The 12171-nt window shown below is 37.9% G+C and overlaps 1 protein-coding gene across 10 annotated transcripts in view; it reads right to left on the minus strand.

Annotated features, from left to right (window-relative positions):
- Window positions 1–12171, minus strand: part of PKHD1 (PKHD1 ciliary IPT domain containing fibrocystin/polyductin) — a 640097-nt gene that overhangs the window by 614884 nt on the left and 13042 nt on the right. For all 10 annotated transcript variants that reach the window (XR_011974315.1, XR_011974316.1, XM_072642432.1 and 7 more), the window contains exon 5: window positions 8235–8343. Coding sequence is in view for 8 of the 10 variants with exons in the window: in XM_072642432.1 (XP_072498533.1) it covers window positions 8235–8343 (109 nt within the window). In the remaining 2 variants the exon portion in view is untranslated. The remainder of the gene's footprint in view (window positions 1–8234; window positions 8344–12171) is intronic.

Consider the following 12171-nt stretch of genomic DNA (forward strand, 5'->3'; position numbering starts at 1 on the left):
CTAGTTAGTAGGTGATCAAAAACAAGGAAGAAAGAAAGGAAGAAGGAAGGAAGGAAGGAAGAAGGAAGGAAAGAAGGAAGGAAGGAAGGAAGGAAGGAAGGAAGGAAGGAAGGAAGGAAGGAAGGAAGGAAGGAAGGAAGGAAGGAAGGAAGGAAAGAAGGAAAAAAGAATTTATTAAATTCCTGCTATGTGCCAGGCAATGTACTAAGCAAATATTATGTCTTTGATCCTCACAACAACCCTGGGAGGTATGTGCTATTATTATTCCCATTTTACAACAAAGGAAACTAAAGCAATTAGAGGGTAAGTAACTTGCCCAGGGTCACACAGTTAGTAGGTATCTGAGGCCAGATTTTAATTCAGGTGTTCCTGATCATTCCAGTCACTTTCAATTAACATCACTGAATAAGAATTTCTGTTCCTTAAATAAAATTTAAAAGAAAAGATTCTCTCTCTCTCTCTCTCTCTCTCTCTCTCTCTCTCTCTCTCTCTCTCTGTCTGTCTCCATCTCTCTGTCTCTCTGTCTCTGTCTCTGTCTCTCTCTCTCTCTCTCTCTCTCTCTCTCTCTCTCTCTCTCTCTCTCTCTCTCTCTCTCTATATCTATCTATCTATCTATCTGTTTCCATCTCTCTGTCTCTCTCTCTGTCTCTGTCTCTGTCTCTCTGTCTCTCTCTCTCCCCGTCTCCATCTCTCTGTCTCTCTGTCTCTCTCTCTGTCTCTCTATCTCTCTCTGTGTCTCTCTCTGCCTCCCTCTGTCTCTTCTGTGTCTCTCTCTCTGTGTCTCTTTCTGTCTCTGTCTCTCTCTTTCTCTCTGTCTCTGTCTGTGTCTCTCTGTGTCTCTCTTTGCCTCCCTCTGTGTCTCTCTCTGTCTCTATCTCTGTCTCTCTCTGTGTCTCTGTCTCTCTCTTTCTCTCTGTCTCTCTCTGTGTCTCTCTGTCTCTCTCTCTGTCTCTCTGTTTCTCTCTGTGTGTCTCTCTCTGTGTGTCTCTCTCTTTGCCTCCCTCTGTGTCTCTCTCTCTCTGTGTCTCTCTGTGTGTCTCTCTCTTTGCCTCCCTCTGTCTCTCTCTCTCTCTGTCTCTCTCTCTCTCTGTCTCTGTCTCTCTGTCTCTCTCTGTCTCTCTCTCTCTCTCTCTCTCTCTTAAAAATATCAATACTATTTGAGTCTTACCCATACTCCTATAGAGGTAGGTAGAGACTATTTCTCCCTTTCTCCCCACCACTGTTGTGCTTCTTTACACACGGTAGGCAGAGCATGTGCTTATCTTGGTGACCCTGACAACGAATTTCCATACCCTGGCTGCCTCTTTGACTTCCTGTTTCCCTTAGCACCAGTGATCCTGAGATGAATGTGCCTGGTCTTGGCATCAGCCTCATGAGTTTGCTGGAATATCTGTCCAGTAATTCTACAACATATTTTATCTCTTAATGTTTTAAGTATAAGTCTCCTGGGATGGCATGACAGGAATGATGAACTACTATCATTGCACAATTAAGAGTCTTTGGTGTTCTCAGCATTGTTTTTATGGTGAAAGAAGCAAAAATAATTTGTCTCACACTTGATCTATTTTGAGTACTTTTCAAGAGAGGAACCTATTATCCCTCTTGGGTCCACCTTATACATGAGCCATGTTTATTTTAGAGATTTTTTTCCCCAGGGTCTGACTCTGGTACAGTAGTGCAATAAACTAGAGAATAGGAGAAAAAGCCTAATTCTCTTCTATGGATGTCACCAGAACTGAACCTAATCCACATGTACCCACAGGCAGAGACGCTTAGTAGGAGGAGGTAGCCTGTACCAATGAGTTTTACCAAGATGTTAGGAACTGAGGCCCAGAGAGATTGTGACTTTCTCAAGGTCACTTGAGAGCCCAGATTTGAACTAGGGTGATGGGACTAGGTTTAGTGTTTTTTTTCTACCATCCCATACTTCTGATTGCTTCTTCCCAAATTGCCTGATTACTAGGAAGAAAGGGCACAACCATTTATTAAGTACCTTCTATGTGCCAGGCACTATGTCTCATTTGATCCTAACAACAACCCTGGGAAGGAGGTGCTACTATTATCATCATTTTACTGATGAGGAAACTAAGGCAGACCTAGGTTAAGTGACTTGCCTAAGATCGCACAGCTAGCATAGGACTTAGAGTTAATTTGAACTTTAATCTTCCTAACTCCATGCCCTGCACTCTCTCCATTGCATCACCGAAACTGCCTCTAGCTAGATCACTTCTCTGTCCCATAAACGCTGAGATCTCTTTCTCCTCCACATGTATTTTTTTAATTCTTTAATTTGTGAAAGAAACTCCAGCACCACTGTTTACCTTGGTCTGCTTCCACCACATTGGGAGTCCACCTTCCCAGAAAGAATTTCAGCAAAGAACTGTGTGTTGTGAATCAATACCTCTAATCAGTCATCAAGAATTGACAGGCACTGTAACAAAGGAGAAAGCTACGAGGCAAGTATTGATCCAGTCAGTACTTATTCACTGGAAAGACTGTTCTCCTTTTTAATGGAAGGGCTAGATAATTTGTAACTGATGGATAATGTTATCATTCAGGGAGGTCAAAGGAAGAATGATCTGACCTCACTATTTTAGAATCGATTCTGATCTCACCAAAAATAGCGTGTAAATACATTTATTCTTCCTCTTTTCCTTCTTCTTCCTACATACACATGCATTAATATCCTTTCCTTTCTCTTCACATCTCTAGCCCCCTGTTGCATTGGCACAACTCAGGGAAGAAAGTTTGGCTAACTCTGGAATAGCCTGAGAGAAATTGGCCAGTTACTGCTGACATATATGCACAATAAAGGCAGGAATGCAAAAAAGAGGGCTGACTGTTTTTTCTTTACCCTTTTGTTCCTGTCATTAATTTAATATATACACTAATTAGCCACCATCATGAGAGAATAGGGGTAATCATAGTCCTAGCCCCTCTAGAACCCTTTTTTTTAATTTTGCTGGGAGAGTCCCCAAAATGAATATTGGGGATTCATTGACAATTAGGGCTCCAATGAGATGTAAGAGAACCTTCCAACCCCAAGTCAAATAGTTGTCTGGAGCCAGAAACTATAAGTCTGTACTAGGAAAAAATGGAAAATGGTCAAAGAAATCTAAAGAATCAGCTCCATCTTACCCTGTAGAGCTCCAACTATACCACATGTCTGGAATTATCTGTTGGAGTCAAGTGCTAGCAAGCTTCCTCCTGGCAAGCACAAACCAACAACTTTAAAGCTTTTTTATCTTAGTAACATCATGAAGTATAACAATATTGGAATTCTAGTTCACAGATAAGGAAACTGAAGTATAGAGTCAGAAAAATCATAACATATTTTGATAATATTTATGTTTTTATCATTAAATATATGTATGAATGCCTATATTTATAGATATATAAAATTTTATTTGATCCACCCAGCACTATAAAGCTGTAATTCTCATTCCAAGTCAAGCATTCTTTACACTAGTCCATGACTGCTTTTCTACAGATTCAAAATAATTGAAGAAAAGGAATTCTATCTCATTCCTCTGTTTATGTCTTTTCTTTCCCTTCAGCCACCAGATTCCACCCCCTGCCTCAACAACAATACAGTACCTTATGTGAACTAGGCCCTGGATATGTGTTTATGCACTTCATCGTTACATTATAAGTGAGAGTCTGATGCTAACACAACTTTCAAAGGAATGGTGGAATAAAAGGAGTGGATTGGAAGTCAAAAGACCCAGATTTGAATTCTGACTTCATTTCTTACTACCTCTGTAACTGTGGACGAATCATTTCACCTGTCTAGGCTTCAAATTTCTCCTCTGGATAAAGAAGCAATTGCATTTGATTAACAGGTCTCAGTCTTAGAACTTGTTTACTCTTAAAAGTTATTGAAGACTCCCCAAACCCTACCAAGGATCTCTTGTTTAAGTGGGCTATATCTATCCATATTTACTGTATTAGAAATTAAAATGTCTTCATATTATTATGAAAATAGTTTTGACCTTGCAGACCTCCTGAAAGGGTGTCAGAGATGCCACACTTTGAGAACTACTAAACTACAATTATCCCTTCCACATCATGGGGTTGGGGGTATAGTACCTCTAAGATCTGGAAAATCTCCATAAAAGTTTTGGACCCTCCCTTCTTACCAGAGAAGAAGTCTGATTTTTTTTCCTTTTCTTTTATGGAATGTTTGCTATACCTTATTTCAAAATTTGGGTAAAGTATTTGTTCATAGGCTCTGTGTCATCTGCTGGTCTTCACATGTTATCTGTGGCTTCTGCAAAATTCCCCCAAAATTCCCATTTAATTTCTTATGCCAACATCAATGTACTGAAACCTCAACGGGTAAAGTTGTGATGTAGAAGGGATAATTGAAAATGGTCTTTGAGGTCCCATACGCCATAAATTCTATAGGCCCCTGAGCTATACTCTATAGATGAATGAATGGCGACTCAGGGGTTAAGGGATCCAGTCATTTAGGTAATAAGTAATCCAGTTCTTGTGAATCCTAGTTCATGTCCTTTTTATTAAACTTATGCATATGCAGATATTATACAAAGTAATCGATGGAAGCAATCTGGTATTTTAATCTATATTTTATTTAGGAGGCATTCATTCATTGTGAAGAAACATTTAATGAATGCCTACTCCATGCAAAGACTTATTGTTGTGTAGAAGACAGAAATGAAAGGAGGATCTGAGGTTTAGCTCTGTCAGCCACTGCTAGCACAAACAGGAAGAACAACATCTAGGATCTTTCTTTCCCCATAACTTCTCAGAGGGGATGGGAATGGGTGGTATAGATCAGTCCAGCATTCAATGGCACTCACAGTCAAACCTCCAAAAAAAAATCTCCCTTGTGATTCTCTCCTTGTTGACGCAATAAAAAATTGTACATTTCTGACAGATACAAGCCCCTGCTCCCCCACTAAGCCAGAGACATGGCAAGTAAAAAATTAATGAGCTTCCAAATCAACTTCCCTCATGCTGATCGTCTGTGTTGAAGTAAGGTCAGGGGCAGACAAGCTTAGGGGGAGGCAAAGCAGCAGATGAGACTGATAAAGCCACCACCACCAACTGATAGATAAACCTTCTGTGAGTTGTTCAAACTTGTCAGTGCCTGCAGCGGGCTTTTTGGAGCCGACTGGAGAGATGAAATTAATTTTTAATACTCATGGCTCCCCCAGTCCCAGTCCCAAAACAAAGAGACATACTGTGTTTTATTTAGCTTAGAATGCCTCTCATTAACTGCATCCCCTGGTGATTTTTCATCAACTTGCTAAGCGAGTTGAACCACTGAAAGACTTGTTTACTTTAATGTGCAGTTTTAGGAGGTTTGGGCCCATTGTCTCCTATTCAATCATTGTATAAGCTTCTAAGAGCTTGATTACAGAGGCAGGAGAACTCCAAAGACAAAGCTATTTAAGCTAAGAACCATCTTCTGGCATCTCCAGAATTGTGCGCCTGATAGACAAGCAAAATAGTGATAGTGTGGCCATAAAGGGAGAAAACATGACAAGCATTTTCATCCTTCTACTGTGTATGGGTTGGGGCAAGAGTGGAGAGGAAGGTGCCGCATAGTCCTATCAGAAGCAAATCTCTCAGGCCAAAGAGGTGGCTAGGCCCTAAGAAACCACATATATGTTTGTATGTGTGTACACACATATTTATACACATACACATATATATATATACACATATACATGCTTGTGTCTGTATATACATATATGTACATATATACTTATACACACATATATACTACACACACACACATATGCACGCACATGCACACACACACATATTTACCAGAGGAAAAGTAAAAGAAATCAGGAGGAAATGAGGACTGCCAACAACTTTGAAAAAGTGTTGTAAGTTTGAAACTACAGAATTGAAGCCTATATTAAGGCAGATAGATGGTCTAGTACAGTGCTAGACTAGAAGCCAATAAGACCTGACTTCAAATCCAATCTCGTATACTTACTAGCTGTGATTCCCTAGGAAGGTTATTAAACTTCTCAGTTCTCAATTTCAATGAGGCAGTTGGATTCAATGGCCTCTAAGGTCCCTTGCTAGCTGTGTGATGCCAGGCAAGTCACTTAACCCTGCTTGCCTTGGTTTCCTCATCTGAAAATTGAAGTGGAGAAGAAAATGGCAAACCACTCCAATATCTTTGCGAAGAAAACCCTGCAAGGAGTCACAAGGAGTTGGACACTATTGAAATGACTCAACAACAGCAAAGGTCCCTAGCGGTCATCCTGTGAACCACAAATTGTCAGTGCCTTGCACATAGCATACAAATAATAAATGTTTATTTACTGACACATTGCCAATTCTATCTTTACAACATCTCTCCCATCAGTTCTCTTCTCTCCACTTATATAGGATGGTGACTACCATCCTCACAGGACCTCATCTCTTTGACCATTGCAAGATATTCCATACATTCCCTTTTCCAATCCATCCACTACATAACTGCCAAATTAATTTTCCTAAAACACTTTGTCAGTCCTTTGCTGAAGATCCATCAGTGGTTCTCCATCACCTCTAGGATAAAACATAAACCCTTTTTGCTTGGTATTCAGAGTTTTTCAGAACATGACTATCATCTATTTTTCCAAATTTATTTCACACCACACATTCACACACACGTATTCTCTCTACATTTCAATTAAATGGGTCTACTTGCTATCACATACTAAGACATCTCCTGTTTCTACAACTTTGCACAGTCTGTCCCCGATATCTGCCGTCATCGCTCTCCTCAGTTCCAAATCTTGGATTGTGTAGCTTCTTTCAAGGTTCAGTTCAAGTGCTACCTCTTACATGTCTTCCTTGAACCTCCCAGTTATTATTGATTCCCCTTATCCATCACTGAAATTACTTTATACACATATACTTGACATATAATATAAATTTATATAATATGCTCTATATAATATGTATGTTACACATGTGTGTGCATATATATTCAGAAAGAGAGAGATAGAGGGAAGGGGAGAAAAAGAGAAAGATGGAGACAAAGAGGGAAAAAGAAGAGGGATGGAAGGAGAGAAAGAGACAGAAAGAGGGAGGAGCAGGAGGAAAGAGAGAGGGGGAGGGAGAAAGAGATAAAGGAGACAGAGACAGAATGATGGAGAGAGGGAGAGAAAGAAAGAGGGAAAGATAGTGAAGGAGAAATAGAGAGAGGAGACAGAAAGAAAAAGAGATGGAGAGAGGAGAGGGGAGGGGAGCGGAAGGAAGAGGAGGGGAGGAGAGGAGAGGGGAGGAGAGAAATCATAGAGGGAAGAAAAGCTGTGGGGATATAATATATAACACCACTCCGGTACCATGTAAGGTACTTGTCTGTGGAAATTCATTTTTGTCACTGTGACATTGGCCCCATCCTATCTTTGGAGAGCCCTCCAGAACAGTGAGAGACTAAATAATTTGCCCAGGATCACACAACTAGAATGTGTCAGAGACAGAAGTTGAAATCAGATTCTCATACTCTGATGCCTGCTCTCTAGGCACCGCACCATGCAGCTTCGTGTGTAAGGATAGACAAAATAAATACAAGGACAGACAAAATAAATAAAAGGAAACAGCATGTGGGTGAAGTCAAGAAAAGCCTCACGTGAAAGGTGGCACTGGAGCTGCAATTTTTGGAGGAAGTGAAATTCTAAGAGGGAGAGGTGAGGAGCAAGTAGATTTTTCAGACATGGAACAAAGGCACTGGCCATGTTTAGTCTGAGGGACCTGACTTGCTGACCACCCCTTTATTTACAAAATGGTAGGGTGAATCAGGAAATCAAAAAGAAGAAAGCCTTTTTGGACACAAGATGACTAAGAACAGTTTATATGACAAGAACATCACAGAGACAAATAACTTGGAAAAACTAAAGACTAATATGAAGCATACTACCCACCTCCTGACAGAGAAGTGGTGGTCTTAAGATACAGAATGAAACATTTTTTATGATCAAGGCTGGAATTTGTTTTGCTTGACTGTGGATATTTGTTACATGAGTTTTGCTTTGTCTTTTCTTCTCTGACGGGCAGGGGAAAGGTGGAGAGATGATAGATCTTTGTTAATTGAAAAACAATTAAGTTAAAATTTTAAAATAATGAAAAAATATCATATTCTCTTGACAATAGTGTGAGGCCTGGGCCCTCTCCTAAAGCAGACGTTATTTATCTTATTCTGTAGAATAAGGTACTATGGACAGCACCCATGGACCAAATCCTTCCATCCAAGAATTTACCTTGAAAGTACAGTTATCCCAGGAACCTTCACTCAGACTGTTCAGCACCTGCCCACCAGAACGAACTTCCGGATAGTACAGGCCTTCCTGTATGTCCAACTGCAAAGACCTGAAGGTGTAAAGACAGAAATGGCTTTCAAGTGAGTTACAAAGCAGGATCTTCTCAGTTACCACTTCAAATTTTCTTATCCATTCATATGTCTTTATTTCGTTTTTCAATTCATTAATCCAATGATTTTAGTTATTTTATTTAATGGAATTTTAAAAGGTTGTTCTTTTGAGTTTTGTTTATTTTTGCCAGCAAAAAGATGATTACAAATGAAAAGAGGTAGGTATAAAACAAAATAACCTTTAAAAATCAAATAAATATGTCCTCTGTTAGACACAGTGCTCAGTGTTTTCCTACTCATCATCTATAAACTCCGGAGGTAGATGAAAGCATGTTTCAGAATCATAAACCTTCAGCAGAGCAGAGGAGTTTGTTGCTATGGTGATCTTGCCCGAGCACTTTTTGGCTCTCTCACTACACTGAACTCCAGAGCTGACCTCTATTTACATGATGATTTTCCAAAGGCAGGAAGGACTCAGCTGGGAGTTCAGCTGCAGGAGTAGCTGATTGATTGGCCAGAGTTATCTAGGTGAGAAGCAATAAGGAAGCGGAATGAGATTCTTCTCCTCTCTTGACCTGATAAGGTGATGGATCTGCCCTCTCAAGACAAGAGGACAGCATCATTGCCTTATCCAGAGAAAGAACTGAAATCTAATTGTAGCTCAGGAAAAACTAGCTCCCAAACATAGTCCATATTCTCTGATAGAACACATTAGACTTGCCAGGGCTTTATCTGGTGTTCTTTGTTACCTAAATTTAGCAAAATATTTTTTTCTATTAGATAGCTATTAGACTAGAATAGCAAAAATATGAAAAATATAAAAATTCAATAGTGGATTGTCATGCTCCAACAGACACTAATACATCATTATTGGCACCACAGACAGCTGAGAAGAGTTTTGGAAAGCAATATGACAGTACGTAATAAGACATTAGATTTATTTTGGATTTAATTTTTTTGTTACTGTCTAAGTTCTGAAGTGTCTTCCCTCTCTCTCCTCATCCCACGCTAGAGAAGGGTTCCATTTGGCACAAATACGTACATAATACATACATAGGTATATATGTATGTGTATATATTAAAAATCATATTATTATGGTTCTTTCTCTGGACATGGATAGTATCTTCCTTAATAAATCTTTTGTAGTTGATTTGAGTATTTACTATACTCAGAATAACTTAGTCATTCACAGTTACTCTACAAACAATATTGCTATTCCTATATGCAATGTTCTTTTGATTCTGCTTATTTCACTCTTCAATATTTCATTAGACTGATCCTACTTTTGACCCAGTCAAAATTCAAAAAATATTCATAAAGTAAAACAAAATAAAAAGAATCACAATAATAAAATAAAATGATTAAAAATAATAATTTAAGTAAAATAATTAATGATAATGAAATTTGAAATAAATAATGAAGAGATTAAAAAGAAAACAATAAAAAGAAAGTAAAAATAATTAAAAGAAAAATGACCCATATGTAAAAAATATTCAAAGATACCCTGTAACAACAACAAAAAATAGAAACCTATGAGTCCAAGAATTGCAAAGGGGCTAACTTAATTAAGGAATAGTAAAATATTAGCTTATTATAGGATTATAAAAATATGAGGCAGACAAGGAAATACAGAAAGATCTAGATGAGATGATGCAAAACAAATGCAGAATTGTACATGTTCTTATAGTTAAGAAAAGAAAGAAGGGCAACTTTGTGCAGGCCTAGGAGGGGACACAGAACAAAAACATTTGCTGGGTTGTTGTTTGTTAATGTGCTTGCTTCTCTCTCTCTCTTTTAAAATTGTCATTACTTTCATTTTGTTTATTTTTGCATTTATTTAGTATTTAATTTTTCCCCAGTTACATGTAAACAACAATTTTTAACATTTATTTTAAAAATTTGAGTTCTAAATTCTCTCCCTTCCTCCCTCCCTACACTCCTCATTGAGAAGGCAAGCAATTCCATATAGGTTGTATATGTGTAGTCATGCGAAACATATCCATAATAGTCATGTTGTGAAAGAAAACATAGATTAAAAAACTCAAGAAAAATAAAGCAAAGAAAGAAAAACAAAAGTTGTTTCAATCTGTATTCAGATGTCATCAGTTCTTTCCCTGGGGATGGATAGCACTTTTCATCCTAAATCCTTCAGAGTTGTCATGGATTGTTGTATTGCTGAGAATAGCTAAATCATTCACAGTTGATCATCCTACAATATTGCTGTTATTTTGTACTTGTTACATTTCACTTTGCATCAGTCAATGTAAGTCTTTCTCGGTTTTTCTGAGAGCATCCTTCTCATTTCTTATAGTACTATTTCTTATATTCCATCACAATTAGATACCGCAACTTATTCAGTCATTCTCCAATTGATGGTCATCCCTTCACTTTCTAACTCCAGAAAAGAGTTATTATAAATATGTTTTGTACATTTATGTCATTTTCCTCTTTGTTTTTTATCTCTTTTGGGATACAGACCTGGTTGTGGTATTGCTGTCAAAGGGTACACGTAGTTCTATAGCCCTTTGAGTATAGTTCCACATTGTTCCATTGAATGGTTTAATCAGTTCACAACTTTAAGAACAGTACATTAATGTCTCATTTTTCCCACATCCCCTCCAACATTTGTCATTTACCTTTTCTGTCCTATTATCTAATTTAATAGGCATGAGGTAGTATCTCAGAATTATTTTAACTTGCACTTCTCCAATCAATAGTGAGTCAGAACATTCTTTTCATATGGTTATAGATAGCTTTAATGACTTCATCTGAGAACTGATTATATATTTTGATCATTTATCAACTGAGAAATGGCTCTTATTTTTATAAATTTGACATAGTTCTCAATATGTTAGAGAAATGAGTCCTTTAACAGAGAAGCTTGCTTAAAAAAAATGTTTTTCACAATTATATTGCTAACTATATTCCCCACTTATTCTATTATTTCTCTTCTTTCTCTCTTTCCTTCCTCAAAAATGTTTTGCTTCTGACTACCCTTTCCCCCATTCTGTCCTCCCTGCTATTACTTCCCCGCTTCTCTTATCCCCTTCTCCTTCTATTTTCCTGTAGGGTAAGATAGATTTGTACACCCCATTGCCTGTGTGTCTTATTTCCCAGTTACATGTACAAACAATTTTTAACTTTCATTTTTATAACTTTGAGTTGTAAATTCTCACCTTTCCTCCTTCCCTACATACCCTCATTGAGAATGCAAGCAATTCAATATAGGTTAGTCATGCAAATGTAATCATGCAAAACATTTCCATAATAGTCATATTGTTTCCTTTCAACCTGTCTCTCCTTACCTCCTTCCCCAATCTGTCCTCTCTTCTAATACCTTTCCTTCTCTTATCCCCTTCCCCCCTACTTTCCTATAGGGTAAGATAGATGGTCTCATGAGTTACAAATATCATCTTTCCATATCGGAATATAAACAGTTTAACTTTCATAAATCGCTTATGATTTCTCTTTCCTATTTACCTTTTCATGCTTCTCTTGAGTTTTGTATTTGAAAGTCAAATTTTCTGTTTTGCTCTGTTTTTTTTTTCTCAAGAATGAATTAAATTCCTCTACATCATTGAATATCAATTTCTTCCCCTCATTGATTACACTCAGTTTTGCTGGATAGGTGATTCTTGGTTTTAATCCTGGTTCCTTTGATGTCCAGAATGTCATATTCCAAGCCCTCAATGAAGAAGCTGCTAAATATTGTGTTATACTGATTGTATTTCCAAAGAAATAATTGAATTCTTACATATTAGGTCCTCACTTAATTACTTGAGCTTCAAGTCATTAAAGACATATGGCAGCATCCTCAGAAAATTTA

The sequence above is a fragment of the Notamacropus eugenii genome, chromosome 2 (genome assembly GCF_028372415.1).
Source record: "Notamacropus eugenii isolate mMacEug1 chromosome 2, mMacEug1.pri_v2, whole genome shotgun sequence".
Classification (NCBI taxonomy): Eukaryota; Metazoa; Chordata; class Mammalia; order Diprotodontia; family Macropodidae; genus Notamacropus; species Notamacropus eugenii.